At 37.9% G+C, this 24,836-nt stretch overlaps 1 protein-coding gene across 4 annotated transcripts in view; it reads right to left on the bottom strand.

Moving 5' to 3' along the window:
• ARHGAP15 (Rho GTPase activating protein 15) overlaps window positions 1-24,836 on the bottom strand; it is a 333,020-nt gene that overhangs the window by 276,793 nt on the left and 31,391 nt on the right. For all 4 annotated transcript variants that reach the window (XM_056350341.1, XM_056350342.1, XM_056350339.1 and 1 more), the window contains 3 exons: window positions 8,463-8,537; window positions 4,631-4,692; window positions 371-458 (listed from right to left, as the gene is read on the bottom strand). In XM_056350341.1, coding sequence (XP_056206316.1) covers window positions 371-458; window positions 4,631-4,692; window positions 8,463-8,537 — 225 coding nt within the window. The remainder of the gene's footprint in view (window positions 1-370; window positions 459-4,630; window positions 4,693-8,462; window positions 8,538-24,836) is intronic.

Here is a 24,836-nt window from a genome sequence, read left to right as displayed (position 1 = left end):
ACATACTTTATAATACATTATTTGAGGAAGTAGCTGCATTTAGTGATCATTTTCATAAATAAGAATAAAGCATTTATAAATGGCACCTTAATTTAAAGTGTTACCTTCACATTACTGGCTAGTCACTCACCATTTGTCTCACTTTGCAATTATTCTCAAAATGCACCTCTTAATAAAGGACATGCTAAGTCCCATTTCTTCTTATACACTACATCTGATTAAGAGTTTATCATGGCATTTTCCTTCAGCTGCTCTCAAACCTTGGAAGGTTGTCTGCTCAGTCTGAATTAGCCTTGTGTAAAGGCCAAACTTTTTATACTGAAATTACAGTTGCAAGGAAGCAGAGTGTATCGGATGGTCGATTGCCTACCAGGTTGGTCAACGTCGGCTGCTTGGATTCTTTGTAGAATTCTATTTTCCGAGCAGTGAGAACAATCCAGGATGTGGACCAGTTTTTCCTTAAAAATAAAATAAATTAAAAAAAAAAAAATCAGTAAGGCATGCAAGCAGGAGGTAAAAGATGCACCATTTGTAGACTTTTCAAACTATTTCATGTCAGAAACAAAGTCAATATCAGCATTTAAATAATATCAGTTAAAACAAACAAATAAACAAACAATATCAGTTTAAACTCAACATCAGCAGTACATTCCCACCAATGTTGATGGAGTTGCACACCATCCTAATTATACCTCTGTGCGACTTAACAAACTGGAAGGCCTTCCTTCTCCTCCTTTGTGTTTTGAAGCCTATGTATGGTCCTTTTCCACCATGGTGCATTAACCACAGGAAAACAGTGGGATTATTCACACATTCTTAAAGTTCACAAGCATTTAGAGGACTTCAAAATAGCTGGTACACTTCTGGTAACCAACACATAGAATGGGACTGAGAAGGAAAAATGTAATTGCAATCTGACTATAGAGAGCTTAGCAAAAGGTCTGTTTTTAAAGGTCCCAAATACTTTCTTCTTTCCCTAAAATAAAAATTTACAGGCGAGCAAGGAAGACAAGAATGATATCTGAGAGAGGTTTAAGTAACCATTAAACCTTAGAAGTTCATGGTACAGCACTAGAGACCTGGCAAACTGCTAGGGCCAAGGAGAAGTTAAAACACACATAGATATGCAAAACAGTGTCCCCTGATGCAAAAGAACATAATAATAAACTCAGAAGAAAATGGCATTATGCATATTACATATAACGTGATGTTTCAAACCACCATTTAATCATAAACAAATGGATCTGATCTGGTACAAAACTATTTTTAGATCAACATCCAAAGTTTGACTCTCCAATTTGGGGGTCATAACATCTGATATTTAAAAACGCTCATAATCCCACCATTTATTTGCTTTACATGAACGCAAACCACAAAACTGAACATTTTAGAGCAAACCTGAAAACGTGTGTGACAAACAGGCAGTTTCATGTGTATGTTGTGGTGTGTTAAAAGGAGGGAACTGAATGTAAGGACACGGAGGGCCCAGGGAGGAGCTGTTAGAAAACTCTTTTTCCTCTCTTTTCTATCTTGCCTAGTTCCTATGAGAGTTCTCTAAGTAGGTATTCCTGAGTAACTCAACACACCCATTTTTTTATTCTAGCAAAAGTTGGCTTTTTTGAGTTTAAAAGCCTGTCTTCACAATGCTCACTTCCAGATCCATCTCAGCTCTGCTGCACTCAATAGCCCATCAAACTGTGCATCAGGCACAGCAACAGGCAGCTCTTCTATTAATGACTTCCCTATTTAATATGTTTCAGTCATCAGCTTAAGAAGCATAACCAACATTACAGATAAAGCACTAACACCACTGGCATGATCAGAGGAACTTGCACTTGCTGCATTGTGGGCAGGATTTCACCCAGTGTGATCATCCCTAAAATATGGCTAACAAGAGGCAACAGTGGAAGAAACTCTCTGTGAAGGAGAGCAAGACGTCCAAAGAAATCAGGACTGCATTTTTTATGCCATGTTAATGGGATAAAGAGAGGGGCACTGGGGAAGAGACAGAAACAGCAGGGTTTTAGAAAACTGCCAGACCATCACTGACAAACATTTTCCAACAAAAGGATGGTGTCTGTAAGTAAATTTGAAATTTTCAGCTGACTTTATTACCACTATAAAGCTGTATTCTTAGCTAATGTGGCCTATGGTCATAGCTGCAGATTGTGTATATTGGCATAAAGAACTGCTCAACCTCAGTTAACTATTTTTTAAATCCTTAGAAAACAAGGGCTGTAGGTGAGAATCACCATCAAGGTACTGAATACAAGTTGTCTATTGATAAGGACAATGTGAGCTCTTTTTCATTTTCTTTAATTTTTTTTTTCCCCTACTCAAAAAAGGTCTTGTAAGTGCACAGGGGAGTAAAGTGGCCAAGTATGGTCTGTGCCAGTTGAAACAGATTTTGCCATGGCTTAGATATCCTGGATAAATATGGATTACTAAATTAAAACCCTTGTGACACACCTTAGCGTCAGTACCCAACTTATTCCAAGTGTTTGACATTAGCTATGGAGAGGAGCATTTCTGCATCATGGACAGAGTGCTGCTTGTTCCAGCTGTTTGCAGGGCAGGTTCTTCTAGCTGAGATATACAGATCAGTAATGGCGTTTGGAGGCCCCAGACTTGTGTGCAATCTTCTTAAGGGTCAAATTTCTGATCAAATAAACTAGGAAGTTTGTCAAGATTTGAAAACATTTCATTTCAACCTAGACCTCACTACAAAAAAATATTTTAAAATGTACTTCTATTTGTGGTTTTCACATAAGAAGTCAACAACAAAGAAATAAGAAGTCAATGAAAACTATAGCTTAAGTTACATCGGGTGAGATGCTTTACGTCAGTTTCATTCTGAATTTTAAAGGATGAACGCTTTAATTCCATCAGGAAAGAGAAAATGTAGTGGGTTTGGAAGAGACTATAGGAGTAATAGAAGCTATGTGGATGCAACTGAATTTCACCATACTATCTGCAAGAAGTTCCCCCCCCCCCCCCCCCCCAAAAAAAAAAATATTAAATGCCCCAGTTCTTTTATTCTACGGTTCTTTCATTTAAAAAGTGATGTTTTAAAATCAAAACTTCATTACCTTTGTGACCTAAAGATAAAAGTGATATAAACCAGACAACCTTTTTATCAGGTTGTCCATAGAGACATACATCAGATTTAAAAAAAAAAAAAAAAAAAAAACCAAACTAATAAAAATTAAAGAAATGCTTTAATGTCTATTAGTGTCTGTACAGATGGGCACACATTGTATTGCATGGGATGTGTGCAGCGAGTTTTTGAGCCCTACAGAATTTTACACCAACACTATCCAAGATGCCGCTTCCAGCCAGCCCCCGAACAGCAAGTTTTGGGAAGTGAAAGGAGTCGGACAAGGCGCACGCAGGGGCGATGAATCCCCCTACCCGTCCTCTCTGTGTAAGAGCCATAGAACCAGCAGCACGCTAGAATTAAGGAGGATATCGCAGGGATTCGCGGCGGCTGCGGTGGGCAGCGGCTGCCGGCCCCCCCGCTCCCGGGAGCCGCCGGAGGAGCCCCGAGCGGCGGCTGCATTTGCATTCTGTCAAACGGACACCTGATGGCAGCACGCTATAGCTGCATCGCTATATACATATATACGGTGCTCGCCATCTCCGAGGCAATTTCAAAAACAGGCAAAGCTGTTCAGGGCTATTCAAAAACCGCAAGCGGCCGAGCCACCCCGCCGCCTCCCTGCGCCCACGCAACGCCGGGAGCCGCTCGGTGCTACCGGCCCCTGATGGGCTGGAAGGAGCAGCTCCCCCCTCATCCAGGCACGGCCACAGGCCCTGTCTGGCCTCCGCACGCCCTGCAGAAGCTTCTTGCCTGTGTCCAAGTGGGGAACAGAGTATTTATTCCTGGCTTCACCGCCTTTTCCTGCAATGCAAGTTATCCCAAGCTCTGGCAGCACCCAGCTGCAGCAGCCTTGGCCAAGAGTTGACAGCGTTCTTGCATCAACAGAGAGGTTGGTCTCGGTGACCTCCAGGCTCCCTTTTCAATGAGCATTTCTTGGATCCTTATAGTTTAAGGCCCTATAGCAGCTATGAGAACTTATTACCTGGCTCCTTTCTGCAGGCCAAAAATATTTGACATTACTCTCTCCTTCTCACTGGTAACATACAGTGCTAGTCACATCACTGCTACTCCTTTACAGGCATCAAAATAGAGCAAACCATAGGAAATCCTCTTCAAAAAGGCAGCATTCACATTACTTTCACCACAGCCATGCTGATCATTTTTGATAAACTTTTCTTGGCATCACCACTTGGTGGGTTCCTACATCGCATCCCTGACTCCTCAAGCACACACTCAGCACCTGAAATTTGCCCGCTGGGAAATATAATATTGGTTTGCCTGGTGCCTTAAGGTCATCCTCAATATGTGTGTAATATAAATAATATAGGGATTAACATTGACACACGATCATTGCACGCAATAAGCCCGTTCGCTGCTGTCACTTGGTTTCTGGAACTGTAATCATACATTGGCTTAATACTGAAACAATGGCAATTTGGCTATTAACAGCAATAATAGCTAATTATACTTAAACATGCATCAACTCTGAATTTTGCAACTGATAAGTTCTGTAACATTAATTTATAATACCTTAATTTCTTGCCACCATCTGCTATTTTAGCTTTTAGAAGGTATCCTTCTTTCTCCACTACCTACAAGAAACAGAAAACACACATGTCATAACCATATCATTTATTCAGATGAATGAATCCACTTAGCACATGTCTAAGAGCCTGCATCTAGCTAATCTAGTGTGGGAGCCTTTTATCACTAATTCTCAGTTTAGTCACCCGTTTTTTCTGATACAGTCAGTTCTTCCAAAAATTTGAGAAGAGCATTTAAAGTCAGTCAGTACACAGAAGTAACCTAGAAGAAAAAAACAATAATAATCTGTTTATTGATGAAGAAGAAATTTATCTTAACACAAGACAATTTTCTAGCTATAAGTAAAAAATTAGCTGAAAATATATTGCAAGTAAATTATGTCAAGGTATCATTTGATATATTGAGTTTCATGAATAGCTGTGAGCAACACACCATACTTCTGTAGAAGCCTCTTGCTCGTCATATTCTAGAAAGAGTCATGTTTAGTGGTAACCAATGTCAGAGAAACATCAAATATCTGTACAACAGGAAAAGGTACATCGCCTTCATAGGTGCCACGTTTTGCTTTGAGTCAGCACCAAACCAAGGCTCATGCAAGATGTTAAAATGCATCATGCTTTTAAGTGGTGCCATCTTTTGGATGAGTTCTGGTACTGAGGCACTCACCCCCCCCAGCCCTGAAAAGGTCACACTTCACGGGTGTGCATCCACGTGCGGGGAGAACGTGCCTGCAAGTTTCCAGCTGAACTAAATGATCTCCTAGTGTTGTGCAGAAAACAAACTGGAGCAGCTCTGTCAGTCCTCAACATGCAAACGGAAAATACAGCCGCATTGTGCATCTTCCAAAACACACCCAGAAAGGCAAAGCCCTTAGCTGTCACCTGGACAAGGCAGTATGTGATATTAGCCACCTGCTGTCAGCTCTGGAGATCCCATGCACTGCTATTGCTGTCACTGAAACCTCGTCCCTTTTCTGTCCTGTCAAGAACAGGGTGAGGACTCTGTCGGTACAAAGGATGCTGCAACGCTTGGTTGTAAGGTACCAACATTGTGCCTGAGCTTTGGTGTATGAGGAGCAAGTCCCAGGTTTTGTTTTTGGTTTTGGTTTTTGGTTGTTTTTTTTTTATTTTATTTTTTTACATTTCTCTCTCGGTTTATGCCCCTCCACATCTCTGAACACGTTCCTTAAGCCAGAGGCCCTCACAGACATTTGGTTCTCTATGACCTGCTGAAACATCCCTTGCAGAGTTGGGCTATACAATTTGGGATAAGAGTTCTTTTTCATGATGTAAATTTATATTTAAAAATTTAAGAACAAACAAAACAAAACGACTGATCTTCAGCCAAGCCAAACCCATTGACCTGCCATCACATCAGGTCTCATTAGCTAAGGATGTCCCAGCTGTGTCAGTAATGGGAAAAGCAGCAAAACCATGACTCAGAGAGGGGCTGTTTTCCCTTGCAAACATTACTGAGTAGTGTCTGTCTGGGACATCAGAAACGTTACATGGTCTTTATAGTAAATCGTATCACAAGTCAATTTTGTTACAGTTTCAATAAAATTTTGCTGTCTGCAAAGCCATTAAATAATAATAAAACATGCAATGTAAGGATTTTTAAATCAAACATATCTGTTATTTTGATTATACAACATATAATGATGTTAACAGTGTAATATGTTTAACTATTGTCGTAGATTTTGCCTGTTGTTGATATGCAGCATGTAATGAAATATGTATTGTGCACATATCTCTTTGTACCTATGAAAGGGTCTGTAGGTTGGTGGGCAATGATTTACGTGAAATTCTCATATAGGTACATGAAGATTAATGTGTGCATTTTCTATAATTTGTACTTATCTCATGCAAATTCCTGTCATGCATATCATTGCCATAGAAAACCAAGAGAAAGTATGTAGGGATTATTGTGCAGAGTCATGTCACTATTTATCTAGTGATGGATGGATGAACTATTAGAGTTAAAATAGGACTTAATTCCCATCTCCACCTACTTTTTTTTTTTTTTTTAAATCAAACTTACTTTACATCTTTTGATATTTTTCTTCCCCTTCTAACCTTTCATTTTTGTAGCATAAAAGTTCTGGTGCTTGGCCAGGGCCAGAGATGCCAACTAACATATGAGAAAGGTTATTCTTTTTAATATTTCTATCCATCTGGAAAGAGAAATTGGGAGGAGCATTGGCTAACCACTCAAGCTGTCGATTGCTTCTCTGAATCAGACCCAAAATCTCATGCTTTCAAAGTTTACTGACCACCCTTCCCAAACTGTTCTCTTAACCAATCCAAAACCAAAGGCAGATACGATTTTCAACATCATATCTGAATCACCTCTATTCTCACATTCTGAGATGTTAAAAATTGGATATGCTTCCAGATGAAAATGTTGTTGCTCAATCATATTTTCCTTATAATTGTCTTGAGCTGGAATATCAAAGCCACTAACAAATGTTGGCTGTATAAAATGTCCTGATTTAAATTACATAGCTCAAATCCAGCATTTGTTATAAATTAAACAGCTCAAAATTGAACAGCACAAAAATACAAGATCTTCAGTTAATATGAGACTACTCAGTGCTAAGCAAAGTAATTGTCATAGTACAGGTTGAGTTAGTACAGGTGCTGTCTTTAAAAAAAAAATCGGCATGGTCCTCATTAATTGATAATGTGCACAGTCTTCTCTGTAATTGCTATAAAAGCCATTTACAGAATTACAAAACAACTTTGCCACAAAGACAAATAAAAAGAATTCTAAGATGACCACAATATCTTTACAGACTCAGTTTGGGGTGCTATATTCCTCTTATTTAACATCTGTTAATATCCCCTTTTCCGTTCCATTTATTTTCAGGAAAATACTTCTGAGACAGCTTAAGATCAATTTACAATACTTCAGCAAATGGATGATATTAAATAAAAAAGAATACCAAATATTTCCTAATGATATGCTCTGTTGTTTCTGTCTCAATAAATATCATCATGTGTTGTTAAGCTGCTGCCCTTCCTGCACCTTTTCAACATATGGGAGGTTGAGAAAATAACCCAAAATGCCTTAAAGAATTAGCACAGAAATAAGAAAGTAGAATTATTGTGTGGGGTTTTGTGTTTGGGTTTGTTTGCTTTTTAGAATAATATTAAAGATGGGAGTATGTATGTGCAAATATTTGAGTTTCCAAATAATAATAAAAAATACTCTGAGCTAACAATATTAGAAACTATAAGGAAAAGTAATTCTGACTATAACATATAGGTTCTATAATTTTCTTAATTGGAAGAATTCAAAGCTCCTGAACCTACCTAATCCTGAAAAGTTTGTGTAGGTAAAAGCACCACTGATACCAGCATTTCTTTGATGAAACCGTATTTGCATATTCATTGTCTTTTAATAGAAAACTCTTTATGACTCTCATTCCCCCTAGATTCTTTGAACGTCAAGGAAAATTTTGTTAAATTTTGTGATCACTTTTACTTATAAAATTTGTTATTAAAATTAAAAACTCCTTAGTATGGACAAAGACAAGACAAAAACATGGTTACATTCCTTTATACCAAGTATTAATACTGATGAAACATCAGTCCAATACAACCGAATTAACAGCAAAGTCAAGCTATATAAATTGCTTTGTACCTTCTGAAATTATTCTTTTTATTGATTAATCAAAGTCCCTCAAATCCCTTAACATCTTGAGGCATCCAAAGCCTCATGTATTTATTCTTTAATAAAAGCGTGTGTAACATTTACATTATACACATTTAAAATAACAAGAGTGATTTATCAGTTCTATAGAGCAATTGCTTACCGTGTGGTCCTGTGTACTAATGATGTCTGCGAGCGTTAAGTTATGTTGGGAATGATTTCTTCTATGACGATTTACCTTAAAAAAAATAATAATAATAATTAAAAAAAAAATCAAGGATTTCAATTCAGAGAGGATTCAAATACATGCAGGTATAAAGATGGACCAACAAATTTAATTACTGGGCATGCACAGCATGCATTGGATGGAGTTTTGGAAACCTGATTTCTTTCAGGACTGCATTTCTGTGAAAACTGGTGTCCCTCTGAGCCCTGTGTGTTGGAAATGTACAGCTACTAAATTCTAAACACCTCTGGTGTGAATGTGCTTGTGATGTCACATTGGCAAATTTACCTCAAAAATCAAGCAACTGATAAAAATCATTTTGCATTATGACTTTTCCACCAGGAATCTCAAAAACTGCTTAACTGCTTAGGTGGTCTTAGACCCATTTTACAGAAATGGCAAAGATGCTAATTATAACCTCAAGGCCACAAAGCAAGTCAAAGAAGCAGCTAGAAAAATACTTGGGAACAAGCACATAATACATCCAGCATGTTTAAACCGCTTTAAAAGCTGTTTCTAAAATCGCCGTGACTGGAAAACTACAGCAGTACAGGACTCTGATTCTACAATGGTTCCCAAGTACTGAGCCCCTGGTTTCCTCTAGTTCCCTCTTTTTGAGAAGGAAGCCAGTATAACTATCTGTGACTTAACTCTGGATAATTATTGCATTATACCAGAAATTATTAAGACTAAATAAAAGTTTCATCACAAACCAAGCATTTGGCAGAGCTCCATAGCATTTTACTTGCTTACAAATCTGAACAAAGAACAGGTCACCCAAGAGTGTGTGTATATATATGTAAAAAACTTCTACTGTTTAAATTCAATGTCAATCAATAATAATATAATGTGGAGTTGAGATCCTGTAAAATTAATTTATTATCTCCTCTTTTAACTGAAGCCAAGAAGCAAACAAACAAAATATAGTCTCAGCTAGTTTCCACTGTATTCATCATAATGCATTCTCTTTTTCCCTATTAAAACAGAGTTAACCAAAAGTCATAATGTATTCTGTTTATATTCAAGTGTCTGAATATAGAAAATGTTCTTAATTAATCCAGAGGGCCACGCTCAAAAAACAGTTAAACATATTATGATCCCATATTTTTTCTCCACACATTGCTTTCATGTTTATTTGTAAGCACTAACATTTTTAAGCCTTGAAATCTATATCCTAGATATTGCTCTACTCTCCTAGTCAGAGCTAATGAGCTTAATGAATTACCAGTTCTAAATTTAATACAAACGTTTCAAAGAAAGAGATAAAACATTCTTCACAATTCAAAAGTTTCTCTGACCTATTTATGAAGAATATCACTTAACAATTTCATTAAGGGTGAGTAACAGCTGGTGACATGGCTGTGTCCTAAAGTGTTTTTCTCTCTTAATATTCTGCATCTTAAGCAATCGAGCTTTCATAAGAAATACTTTAGTTAGTGGCAGTCCCTCCTTTGGGGAGAAAAAAAATGTCAGACCACATTTTCTGTATTTTGCAATCTTGTTTTCAGGAGTGTCATATTCCTGTTTTATTAGCATGTAGGGTAAACAAGAATGATTTGCTGATGCTATTGAGAGAACTTCTAAGATTACAGTCTTTCTATTTAGATTTTGGGTGGAACTTAATATTAATGCAGGCAGAGGCATGTATATAAATTCAAAATAAATTAATTCAATTTATCTTTATCTTTACTGTTCAACAACTCTGAAGGTTCTATAGTGCTCAAGACATAACTAAACTATTCAGGTCTAGATCATAGAAAGTCTTTCTTACTCAGATCCCCCATTCTAATTATTCCTTAACATACAACAGAGCACACTGCCCAACTACACTTACTGAAATATATTTTTCACTCATCCAAATTGAATAACAAGACACACCATCACTCCACAGTATCTATTTTAACATTCAGCTGCTCTCTCCAGGAACTATACATGTCTGTTGGGGGCCCTATATGCAACTTTACAAAGTGTACAGCACTCATCAGAGCTTTCTGTCTGGTTCAGTGATCAGAGCATTAGCAAAAGAAATGCTCATGTTTGATACATGCTAAAAAAAAGAGTATTTCAGAAGCACTAAATCCATCCACAACCAAATGAAGAAGATAGTGAAAAATACGATGTCCGTAGCACTAGCAAGTTAATGGTGATATTTTGATAAAAAGACAATAGTAAGATTTCCAGAAAATACAAAAGGACCAAAAAAAAAAATTAAATTCTACTTATGGATGCTATTACATGCTTCAAAAACCTCGTCACTGTATGCAAAGCAGAAAGGAAAACCCCATGTGTACAATGGGAAAGAATAGACTTCTTACCTAGTTATTTGATATGATAAGTTTGCCAAAAAGGTGCTTCCTTTATAGTGCAAAAATAAAAGGAATTGCTTTGGAACCCAGCAATGAACAATCTCACACAAGAAAGTCCTGAAGCTCCAAAGTCTGGCTCTAGTTACAGAAATACAACCAAAACCCACAGTTATGTAAGACAAGATCAGGCTCTTCTGGAAAAACACCCCAAATATTTGGCTTACAAATGGAATTGATGGAAACTTCAACAAAGTTCTTATTTGTTCCTACCAGCCTTCTGGTTCATAAATAGAACTTTAAAAAAAAAAAAATCAAAACAGCTTGAAAAAACACTCGGCAACAACAGAGGCAATACAGTCTTGAAGACTGATTTTATAAAGTTCCATCAGGCCTTATATACATTTGGTCTTAAATATATTTTGCAAATACCGCTGAATGAGTTTGTCATATCACTGCCTTTACGATATATTCAGTTCAGTGGTAAAATGTCCTTAGCAGAACCTGGGTGACAATAGTCAATATAGTCATGTTTTGATATACTCACAATTTTCGGTGTTGTACAAAAATATTCAAAGGGAAGCATAGGCTCAATTATTCTTATTCTTTCATTCAGATTTTAATACATAGGCCATAAAGGATATATTTTGAGATATTTTTTTTTTCTCTATAGCTCCATTCGATTACCCTAATAAACTGAACCTAAATAACAGCTGTCACAAGTCCTCTACCTCACCTCCCAGGGTATGATGAAAGGCAGGGATTTACAGGAGAAGTTTGTGAGATCCCTTTTTGGGAAAGGCAGCTTATCAGCAGTTTTCTGATTTGATGAACATTCTTCAGTCAGCAACAATGTCACCTGCAGCATTAAAAATCCACTCTGCGAGCGCTTGCAAGTCTGTGGGCAAGTCTGGTTTTGTTAAATTCAGCCTTGGCAGCCCCCCCTTTCCCTTAGCTAAAGGGTATCCATCTCCTACCAGAGTTATTTCAGCATCTAAGCACTAATCCGTCATCATCCTTCCGACAAAGGCAAAGCCTCCATTACATATGCCTGGTATCCTGGCGTGAAGGGACAACCATCTGACAACTGCTGGTTTAACACTGATGAAGTAAAATACAATAACCTGGTGTTTAATTTCATTTCTTTCCATGTTCCTATTTGTTCTTGAAATTCCCCCTTTTTGCAGGAGTTCATCATGACTAACTCATTGCTACTCTTCAAATAGTGTGGCGTTGATTATAAAAAAAGACTTGGAAGACTGTTTCGGATTTGATTTCCCATTACAAGCATATTTCTGACCTAATTCATCTGGTCAATGAGAAGCAGCATAGCATACTTCTTTTTAATTCCAACCAAACTTAACAAAAACAACTAGCATTTCTCCAAAGTCCCAGAAAGGCTGCTCTAGAGCAAAGTAGAATTAATTATTTCCTGAACCATCATTCTGAATTCACTTGTATCCTTAAATAATTAAGCTAATTTTAAGACCTTTCTAGGTGGTTTCCAAAATTATCAAATAATTATTTGATATATGTATATAATTTATATATATATAAATTATTACTTAGAGATTATGTACCCAGAAACATCATCTACAAGTAGCCTGGGCAAACCACGGTTTGCTTGAACGAGCAGCACCTGAGACAGCAGAGCTCTGCTGTGAGGAACCCTAGGATGACACCTACCTGCTGTTTCCTCCATCAGTCCCTGCAGTGCTCCACCAAGGAGAAGGTTCTCATGGAGGTTTTGTTAAGATTTCTACCAAAAATATTGTCACGCTGTTCATGCTTTGACCTTTCCTTTTAGGGGTCTTACTATGGTTTTGTTTCATCCTACCCACACTGCAATCACATATGTGGAGAATCCTTTATAAACCAAAAAAAGAGAGAAGGCTCCTACTGTTGAGCCTCTACTACTGCATGTTGCCATGCTCTGGACCTGATCCAGAAAAGCACTCTGCAATGGGCTTAAGTGTTTTTCTGGATCAGGGCCAGGACACTCCATTCTTTACAGGATCAAACTTACTGGTGGCAGCTTGAAAGTTTGCAATAAAAGTACAAACTAGTCACATAAACTTTTTGTGAAACCCAAACTAGTCACATAAACTTTTTGTGAAACCCATTCCCTCTGAGAAGGAAGGGTGATACCTGATTTAGTGATGCCTGTGGTCATTTCGCTCCCAGTCACTCCCACACTGCAGTGACAGCTCGTAATTGCTTAGAGAAACTTCACAAAAATGTATCATAGTGTTCCTTAAATGGCCCCATCCCTTGAAAGACACCTAGGCAATGGCAAGAGAAAGGAAAATCCTGCAACATTTCACTCACTGCCGTGCTCAGAGCAATTTCCTTTGTTTTAAAGATCCAGTGTTGGGCAGTGTGGCATGTCCACCATTGTCCACAGAAATTATTTGGGAACACCTCTGATGTGATATGGTTTCTCTTCTGTCGTGAAAGACACTGAGAAAATCCCACAGGGCTGCCTGCTTGAAGATGATCCTTTGTCATCTCAGCAGATAAAGGGGCTTGGTCCATCCTGAAGAAACGGAGGCTGTCAAGAAACAGCAGGAGCAATCCCCTTTCCCCCGGCCCGCTGTTGGGGTGCCCTCAGTGCATTAGAGCTGTGCAGTGGCTCAGCAGAAGACCCTGTTCAGCCCTCATGAAAGCTCCTGTGTCCCAGTGGGCACCTTGCCCACAGACACAGCCACTGGTGCTCCTGGCTTGTGCTGGAGCCCTCCTAACACCGTCTTTCAGAGGGTTACATTAAAACCACACGGTTTGGTTTTTTCCCTCCTTGCCTGTCCCAAAGAGATTTTTTCAGAAGAAAAGGTAATGGAGACTACAAGGCAGTATAACACCCCATTAGCTCGCTCTGGATTTTCCTTTTTTTTTTCCCCTAAGGTTTACAAGGAGAGGCAAGAAGCACAGTTTCAGTCCTGCCCCCGACAGCCCATGCTTGCTCCTCACTCTCCGTTTCTACCTAAGCCCCAAAAACTCGTTACTATGCAGGTGACCAAATGCTTTGCTCAGGAACAGGAGCTTGCACGGATGGAGCTTTTGTGCACTGGCTACAGACCAGATAATCTCTCTATGCATCATTTAATAAGAAAACCACTTCACAGTCCTTACAGGCTCCAGTTATATACGACATACTCTCAGCAGAATCTGAAATCGGGGGCAAGGGGGGTGGGGGTGGGAAGCCAGCGGGATTGCGTTGCATTCCCCCTGCATGTCTCCCTTTGAGCACGCTGCCCTCTATACTCAGTTCAGATCTCCTGAGCCTGGGAAAATAATGATAATGGTTTTGCTTCCCTTGACCTCTTGCTCCCTTATAAATCAGAATCCTATAGACCTTTCCCACAGCGTGAGGGTCCTCCTTCGTGCTCCAGCCTGTGAAGGTGGGTATTTTTTATCAAGGCAATTTAATCACGTGGGCGTGCTCCCTGACTTCAGAGCTTGCTGTAGACAAGCACCGTGGCACTTTTGCTGCTGGAGCATCTTGATTTATTCAGCCACTTCATTCATGAAATTAAAGCAAAATAATTATTCAGATCTGAGTTTAAATTTCAGTAAGCATTAAGGTGAACAGATCCTCTGTGATCAGAGGATAAACAGCCGTGGGTTTGATTACAAAGCATGCTCTGTTTGAAACCATGTCACCTTCTCTCCCAAAATAGTTGAAGGGATGATCCAAATTTGGGCTAGACTGTATGGGCTGACATTTGAACTCCAAGGATAAGCCTACATCAGGTACCAGGTACTTTTCTCTGTTAGCAGCTTGCTGTTTCCTAGGAGCAAATTTTCCCTTCAGTGGGAGCCCTTTTGTTCCTCTCTAGCTACTCAAATGGACTTTGAAATTTGTCCAATTGATTCTTGCTTTGAGGGAGTCCCAGCTGATGTGGTTGGCTTCATTTTTAGCCTTCTCAGGAGTAGGAGATCTGCCAAAACCATATGTAGGAGAGGAGACAGCTACAAAAAGTTCTTACCAGCCATATGAATTCAAGAAATCCTAAAGGCTGCTCTAAACTTGACAGCAGATCCCTCAGATTCCCGTACCTGGGGATCAAACTATCACAAAGGGACCAACAGCTGCGTTGCCTCTAATCCTCAGTATTTCCAGCTGGAAATCAAACTGGAACCTGGTCTCAAAGCTTCAATGTACTTTAATTGTATTAAATACAATACTTATTAATTCAAGAACAGAACATTTAAAGTGAGACCTCTGATACGTTTGTAGTAGCCTTTTCTGCTACAGCCTGTAATAGGTAACAAAACACAGCAACGTGCACACTGTGACAGTATTCATCTAACCATACACAAAAATATATATTGTAAAATAAAATATGTTGATTAGTTTCCTATTCAGATTTTTCTATTCATCATGCAGTCGTTACTTTTGGACCATCAAGATATTATAATATATTAATCTTAACTACTGCAGGTGCTTTGATAAAATTACAGATGAGTAGTGCACCAATGATAGAGGAAATACAGACAAAACCCAGAAGGAACAAAAAGGCAATAGACATCAGTATTTCACTTCTTTGCCTGACATCTACATGTGCAAAAATGTGTTCTTTGATGTTATGTCCATAAATGGTAAAAATCAAAGTTAATACAGAGAGTAATGATAGATTATCTTTTTATGTCCCCTTTGGATCTTAGAAAAATAAAGACAATAAATGTGAGAACTCAGCTATGACAGCAAATCATGTCAGCAGCTTTGAACCTGAGACTGAGACTGCACCCCACAATAGTATTCTCAAGGTAAGGGGCAAGCAAAAAAAAATAATTAAAAAAAATCATTACAACTTAGTAAGTAAATGTGCAAAAAAATCCAAAAGAATTGCCTTTACCAAATCACATCCAGCACATACACTGCAATCAAAACGCACTCAAAAGCTCTGTCTCTCCTGAAAGGACTGTCTTAACAGAAAAAGCATAATTAACATTGATGTCACACTCCTGCAAGTCATCAGTTACTGTATAACATATAAATACCCTTGTATAAAATATTATTATATTCCTAGACAAATGCTCAGTCCTCTCTAGTGGTCTCTACGTTAGTGCATCTCTTTATCCTGCCTACCTAACTACCTAATTCTTTCCTTCGGATTTAAACAAGCCAAAAACTCACCTTATGCTACTGCAGAAGCAATTTTTATTTTTGAAGGTTAATCCACTCAGCAGGATTTAGGGATGGCACTTTTGCTTGGTCGTAGGCATGTTGGCTCAGGCCAGACAGCTGTTTGGACATTCTCCACTGGGAATCTTGCCCTCAACACCCACAGTTGATGCACATACATGGTCTACTGGCTGCCTACTTCCATGCCCATCTGTTCAGATGGCATGGTGCCCACTCACAAGTTCGCTGGATCCTTGCCCTTAGTGTGTAGATGCCAGGCAATGATGGGCTTAGATGGGCAGCCTGCAAAATACTGAAAGTGATCATTTTTTTCCTGTAGGAAGTCCTTCCTCTGCGATAGCACTGAAGCATGGACACCACATGCTACCCTACACTTAATAACACCTGTGGACATATGTGTGCCAGAAACACAAAGGGAAGGGGGGAATGTACCAGGGGGGGAAAAATACAAAATGGAACGATACAAAAAGATAGCGAAGATTCTCATGTAAGAATATGCTCTACATTGTCAATGGCGATGAAGGGATAACTGGAATAACTTGGAACAAACTGGCTCAAGCATCAGAGCACCGTAGCTGTGGCCACACAAGCCAGAGCACAGCCTACTATAGCGTGCTTCTGGTACCCAACTTAAAACTACCTTGGGCACTGCATATCACCCGGTGGCCATAGGGTATAAAAATCGAAGGCAGATTATACCGAAACCAGTGTGAACCAAATCCAGACTCGTTTACAATTATTTACCTTCAATATGTATTCCATATATACCGCACTGCAGAAAATGTTCCATGGCAAACAATGGCACCAGTAAAGGTAGATAGTAAAAAAAAAAAAAAGGTCATTTAACAAAGATTAATTTTAATTTGTGTCATTGCCCTTGGAAATAATAATAACTGAGAAAACCCTACTTGGTGACAGGGGATTTATTTTTATTATAAAAAATTAGTAGAAAATAGAAGCATATTTTTTTTTTTAGTCCAAAAGCCAATCTTACTGCAGATATTTTAGGACAAAGCAGCAACATTAAAATTAAGATATAATTTTCTTCCCAAATATCATTTGATTAACAGCAAATCAACACAAAATTTTATTATTTTAATACGCTGCTTAAAAAATAATATTTTGTTAACTGTTCCAAAAGAATGTATTTCGTTAAAATTTTAATTGAAATTATTTCAATAACTTTGTATGTGGATGTAAATCCCATGGTATTTTTACAGGCCATTCGTAGTTCTTTAGCTGTCCTTCATACACTGTATGGGAGTTGTTAGAAGTGTTACATACTATAGTTTCTGCCCTTTGATTAGCTAACTGAAACTTTTAAAAGAAGAAGGAAGAGAAAAATCAAAGCAATCGCTGCACCAGAGAATATTTCCAACGGAGTCTTCCAGGACTCCTCCTTCCTGCCAACACTCTGGCGAACAAACTATCACACTTACAAACACTCATGGAAAATTAATAAAACGAGATGCAAATACCCACGAAACATATTCACAAAATTATACTAACAAGTGTTTTTCCCTTCTTGCTTCCCCTTCCCCTTGCTGAGCACACCCTACTACTGCTCTAACCATTATGGATGCTTGCTAGCAGGCTAAAAAGAGATATAAAAGCTCCAGCATGGCTGGATCTGCAGCCTGGCTTGGGGCTCTCATCTAGTCAGCAGTGGAAGCCTGTGCTGGAAGGCACATTTAAGCTGTGTCTAACTTAGTGTTTACTCTGGGGTGACTGGATTTGAGTGTGCTGTCCCTACCCTAGAGAATTGTTTGCTGCACGGAGACATCAGTCTTGTCTTTGAGCATGCTCCGCCGAATCAGTCATGTGTGACTACTTGATCTGTTTTGGTCTGGACATATTGTCAAATTGTCGTGTCCAAGTTTCACAGGAGCAGTGCCGAAAAAGTCCTGGCTCCAGAATGAAATTAGATTTATAAGGAACACAAGCCAAAAAAAGTCGCTATGAACATCAAAAATCAAAGAAACTGAATAGAAACTATTTTGCCCTGACTTCAAAGTTTTGTTCAGCTTCTTTAATCTGAAGGGGAAAAAACCTGCAAACACTACCTCTCCTTTCTAACTTTTAGGTTGTGATTCCAGGCAAGGCAGAGCTAAAACATTGGCTTTTACAATAGAAAGTCCTTTGGTTTTGTCAGTACAGGAATTTTCACAAAGTACATTTTTAATGTAATTGAAAGGAATATCTTCTAACACAGGTCACAGCTGATAACCCCACAGCTAAATCTTATTAAAAACTATTCAGAGACCAAAATGAGAGACTGTAATACAGAACCACTTGGATACCTGTCAGATTGATAATATCTAGATGGCCATCTAACTTGCCACCTGCTCTCCCTTCCCTTTGCACTAATAACCTAAGCTATCCTATGAATGTGTTGGGTTTTTTTTTTTTTCCCAGCACTGTTGGCTCATATTAGTCTCTCATATCATCACAACTTGTAATTTGTTTTTTTTTTAAAAAAAAAAATATCAGTATTTATTAGCATTGTTCAGAGGACCAAAGTACACATGCAACAGAAGAATGAAGCAAAGTTTGCAAACCAGTTTTCCCAGGTGCCATTATAAACACTAACAATGAAAGAACCAGAGTAATCAAGATCATAACTAATCTACTTCAAGTGGCCTTTTAAGTAAACGGCTGCTTTTGCAAAGGTCAATTAGCAGGATGACTCCTCCTTATTCTATTTCACATGATGATATTCAGCTAGGAAAATGAAAATATTTAAAAGCTTAACTTTTTTTCACTCTTCCTTTGAGATTTCTCAGATTTATATTTAATCACAGCCTTGCAGCAAACCAGGTAGGACAGCAGTGATTGCTAATACTGTTACCTAGCTCAGGGATTCTCCACTTGCAATTTGCCTTCACCTCATGCAAAATTAATATCCTAGAACTTTTACCAAACTGCTGACACAGTAAAAGTACTACAATATAAAAGTTAGGTTTTGTTTGGAGGTGGGGTTTGTTTTTTTTTTTTTAATACCAAAATCAGCTCTTCAAATGTGTATTGGGTTTCAGCATTCGTGATTTCATTCTTTGTCACATAGATTAAAAAAAAAATAATAAAAAGAGTCAACCATTTGTCTTGGCGAAGAACTACAACTGCAAAATTTTATTGTCCATAACACTTAAGTACTATTTCATTATTTGCCCTTTATAGACAAAGAAACATTTGAAATAATACTTTCCAATAAAGACACTCCCTTCTGTGCTCATTCCACAGATCGGGCTGCGCACTGAAGAGAACACGCAGGAGAAGGCAGTGCACGTTTCTGACCCAAGCACACCGAATCTCCTGGCTTTACTCCTGTGGCATTACACAGACAGCAAACCACATAACGCTAAAGCAGCAGATAAAGAAAAGAAGAAATGGAATTATCCTGTTTGAAACTTCTGAAGCATCTAGACAGACTGGAAATTGCCCTTGATTTGATTTTCCTCATTCTGTTCTGCTACAGAAGTCACCCACCTTACATATCATAGAAAGCCCTCAACAAAAGAAAACAAGAATCATCCGCTGCCATCCAAAATGTGGGCAGTGTATAAAGACAGTATCTACTCCAGGTATACTGCCAGAGAAGTCATTTACTTCATATTTTTATATATATATATACACACACACACACATATGTATAAAATCATTAAAAAAAACAAAACAAAACCCCAAATAGCACATCAAGAAAACAAACAAGCCAAATGTGATTAGAAGCTTTGGTGGTACACGAAAAAAGAACTTTGACTGTATATTTCAGTGCATGTATACCATGCCGTACATACATATATATACCCCACTGTCAGCAAAGTCAAACACATATCATGTAATGGAGGGGAAAAAGGCTTTATCACTTGTGTGCTGTGTTTCTTCCTTTTTCATGCCCAGCCCAATGAAGGCTTTTAAATAGCACCTGCCACTGCATCTCTTTGCTTCTCTACCCCTTGACATGGATGAGGAATCAAGATGGCACTGTTTATAGAAATGTTTATATAAATAATTTATCCAAACTAAGCTGGACTTAGCCTAGGAAATTTCTGTTTGATATCTCCCTGGAAGGGATCCATTTCTTATTCGAAGGCATGAAAAAATGATGAATTTACCAATTCTCTTGGTAGTTTCCCACTAGTCTTTGCAAAATGTACTGTAACTCTCATTATATTTTGGGGGGCTTCCAACTTTCAGACATTTCATCTTGTATCGCCTTCTTCTGCTACATTAAAGAACTGTTTGGTACCCAGTGGTGTCCCTTAATGTCAGTAAGTAGGAAATCAATTGCCTTCCAATTTCTTTCAGATAATTTAAACATGTTGAGGTCTGTAGGTCCTTCATCGGCAAGACAAGTCTCCTAAGATCCCTTTCTTTTTTCCCCTCTTCCTTGAAAAATATTCAATATTTCAATATCACTTTTCATTTTAGTTTCCTTTTCATTAGTGGCACTGAGACATGAACATTTACCATCTCCCTTCTCCATTATTGCTCACAAGGGTCAGCTCAAATATTTTGACACCAAAGCACCCATAGAAGCTTTGTTTTGCAGTAAAATCTCAGAATATAGTTCCTAGTTCTAGGAACAGCATGGCCTGTGTTTCCCATATATACATATATTTGGATAAATTAAAATGCACTTTCAGCCATTAAGCAAGCTGGATCACTCTCTACAAATGCCGTTACCCAGACCTATTTGCCAGTCCATCAATCTCTGCTTTATTTTAAAACATTATTTGAACTGTTCTATTTACTTCCATATCATGGATAAGAGTGATTAGTGTCAAGCTTAGTACTAGTCCCTGGAGAACAACTCTAAAAATTCACCCAGTCGATGATGATTTCACAGGGACTCCTTCCTGAAACGTGTAAATTAATCAGTTCTTAATCCATTTAACATGTGCTTCACTGATACAGCACATAGCTAATATTTAATCAGAATGTCACGTACTATTAAGTCAAGTGACTTACAAACTTTCACTACACTTCACAAATATGGCTGCCTTTTTCAACCAGAGGTGCATAAAAAAAGCCATTTTGTTGTGATTCTTTAAATTTGTTTTTTATTCAGTTATGAAGTTTGACGTCAATGATCCTCCTAACTTTATTTTTTAATTAATAAAACCCTGCAACAAATTTTTCATTAGTAGACCCAATACTCTGTTAGGTTAATCTGACAATAAGTTTTTCTGAGTCATGCCATTTTTCCTTTTTGAGTATTGGCATAATGATTGCCCTTTCTCAAACTTTTGTAATTTCCATGACAGCCCAATATTTATTTATTATTGAAATCAACAGGTACAGAACACCTCAGAAAACTCTTTAAGGCTCTAGCATGACATTTATTTAAATTTCCTAATATCTTGACAAGCGTTGCTATTTTTTTCTAAAATTAGCATCACTAGTAGATGCCATTCAACCTGGTTTTTGTCATTAATAGGATGGAAAGTTCATCACCAGTTTCTAGTATGCAAATTATGCATGGTTTAAAAAAAAAAAAAAAAACCAAAACCAAACAAGACAAACACCAAAAATCCACACCCCCCCAAATATTTATTGACTGTTCTTCATTTTTCCTGCATCACTATTGACAGCTGCATCATCTTAACAGTGTACCTGTCAGAGCACAGCACTAAGCTTTTAAAATTAGAGATAAAACAAGACTCTTGAAATTCTTCCTGTGCACAGACTTCAGAACTTAAAGAATTTGGAAAAGTCCAGGACACAGTAAAAGCGTTGCTTGGGTCCAGCATTGCAGTGCTTGCAGGATTCTCCTCAGCGATACAATATTTGGGGTGAAGTTTATTACAGGGAAGATTTTGTACACTATTTAGCATCTAGCTGCTTTACACTGTGTAAAGGGCCTCTCTATAACGGGTACCATTAAAAAAAAAACAGTCAATTATTCAATACATCTCAGTTTGTCACTACCTAGAGTCAGTTACTATAGATATATAAAATGGTGGATGCACAGCACGTTGTCTTGTAGATTCCAGTAGGTTTGGTCTTTCTAGAATTTCCACAAGCTAAAATAATGAAGTTAATTTTGTAGTGCACTGCATTTTATACAATCAACTCTTTACCTGTAAGGAAAGTCGCCAGATCAAAGATGAGATAATTTGTCTCATTTATACAGGTGCACATACAATTAGAAAGGCAGAGGTAAGCTGGCATACTGCGTCATACTGATTTTTAAAATATCTGTTTATATCTTCTTGCAGGTTGAAGCATGTGTGTGTGTTAAACTGGAACACAATGGAAGATAAATTTGCTTAAATTATAATTCTTTTCAGCAATTTATTACACATTGCCATAGAAACTGATTTGCAAACTATTTTCTGTGTGGCTCTAGAAGTATCAAAATTTAAACAATGCTCTGAATAAACATCTTAAAACATTCTAATGCCGGTATACAAAGGACTGTTCTCTTCCCAGCTCAAATAGCCAAAATGCTGTTAAATGAAGACTGACCTAAAAAAAAAAATAATCCTATTCCAGATTTGAAGATCATCAGATCCATTACACAAAACCCACCCAGGCACAGATATAGCAGTTGTTGTAAATGTTCAGAAAAATTAGCATAAAGGCACGTGTACGTCTAATAGGTGCTTAAGTATAACCAGTGGGAAGTGGAAATGGCTGTTTGCATATGGCTGCTGTGAGAATTCATCCATTTGCGGTGCAAATGCACATAAAAGCGTGTGATAGTGAATTTTTAACCTAAACTTTATTATTTAATAATTACTGGAAGATTAAAAGGTAGTCAGATGGCGTAGATGGGCTTTTCTTTTCTTAAAATTGCTTGCATATGCTCTGTAAGTGATATTTTTCTGAGCCTAACACCCTCTGTTTTGTAGGTCATATGGATATCTACAGACTGTGCAGATACTGAAGGCGCTTGTCCTTTAGCCTTCTGCCTCACCACATGATTGAGCATCCATATACCTTACAACCATACACCCTGTCGAGTGTTATTCTCTTACATATCACAATTTACCTCGCTTTCTCCACTCAAACATGCAACCAAGCTGAGCAACAAGCTGCTTCAGCTGCCATGTCATTTCAGTTTTTACACATCTTCTCTTTTTATGTGTGCTTTACATCTCCGTGATGTCTCATCTCCCCGTTCCACTGCCATAGGCTACAAGTCAGGAACAAAGCTCAGGCTCAATGTCAAACAGAGTGAAAATGGGAAAATATCATAGAAGAGAAAATTAATGGACACAAACACAGCTCTAAAACTTCCATGCTTGTGGGCTTTGCAACTTTCCCTCGTTTCTCGGCAAAATCTGAAGTAGAAGAGAGTAATAGTATTTCTGTAGAAAGTGCCTCAAAATACTATTTAGCTAAGGAAAATACAAGTCCAAAAATTCAAGGTGGAAGACTTATGCTCGCATATTAAGAAAGAAATAATCCTGTGACGTGTGCAATCCACCCCCTCTCATCCAAAGGATTAACTTTTTTCCACTCTCCATCATTTTCCTACTTTCCCCCTTTCCTTGCCTGACCACTGTGGAGTTTACAATTCCAAAAATGCCTCAGCAATTGATAGTCCTGGGTCTAAGGCCCAGAAATGGACCCCAATGCTGAAATCACAGCATCTCTCTCTGGACCAAGACCTTTCAGTTAAAACTGGGAAATTTCAAGGTGAAACACAAGTGGAACCTCTCTTGCGTCAACAGATTTGCTAGTTATGTCTTTAGAACAAAAATGTTACTTTTCATCTTTCCTTACTGTTTGGGGTTTTTTTTTGTAATGAACATTTTTGTTTTTCTAAGGAAACGACAATGTTTGCATTCTACATTTGGGGGGGGGGGGGGGGGGAAATTAAAAAAAACCCAACCCCCCAATACTTTATAAATATACATGTTTCCATTGTATGAAGCCATGGTCTTAGATGTCATTAGCCATTCAGTTACTAGGAAATCTAATTTGTGTCCCAATGATTTTTAAAAAACAGGGATTGTACATTTCTGTAAAAATGTAGAGGTCCCAGAGCACACTAAAAACAAATTATCTTCTTTTCCTTACACATTATTCTCACACACAGAATTACCTTGTTCTAGAAAACATAACCTTGTTCAGAACCCCGTCTCTGTCATCCCCAGATGAGTTTATTTAAAATAATTAAAAAACCACCAAAACACTAACATTCTTCCTCTTTTTTAGATCCCCAAAATCAAACACAAGAATAAATATGACAAGTATTAACTTGGGTATTTTGTTTGGATCCAGATACTTGATTTATCAGCGAAATTATTTATTCAGGAGGCAGCACCATACTTTGAGACCCTGTTTCTTATTTTGTGTAAACCTTAGCTGAACATGTTCTATGTAAGCCTAACAAACCCTTTCACTTTGAAATTTCAGTACTTCATCTTTTCATTATCTGAAGCATATAATTTATATTTTTGAACTAACATGCTACAACTGAGCTTAATGCAAATTATATATATATATCTCTTAACATCTTTCAGATGAGCAAACCAGAGTTGAAAAATAACATGCCTCTTTTTAGGGGGTGTGTGCATTCACGATGCATTTTCAGTCTGTTTATTAAGTAATCATATCTGGGTACAAGTGTCAACACAATTTACGTTTTGAATAATGTGAAGCAGATAACCTCAATTAACAAGTAATTAGAGTCATTTTCCTATTAAGCAGTTTCCCTAATTGTTTTTGAAACCTGGAACTAAAATTGTAATAAATAATAAGCGGCCAAAACATGTCCGTGCATTAGCTTAATCCAGGCTCTTCCACTGGAGGCTGGGAAAAACGCAGCAGAAATAAGGACTGAGGACTCACATGATATTGCGAAATGAGGGAAATGTTTTGTAGCTGTGGACCTGTGCACAGTCTATTCCT

Source organism: Falco biarmicus, chromosome 8, assembly GCF_023638135.1.
Source record: "Falco biarmicus isolate bFalBia1 chromosome 8, bFalBia1.pri, whole genome shotgun sequence".
NCBI classification, from domain to species: Eukaryota; Metazoa; Chordata; class Aves; order Falconiformes; family Falconidae; genus Falco; species Falco biarmicus.
Note: the sequence above shows the minus strand (reverse complement) of the source record. Positions and strands in the feature narration are given on the sequence as shown.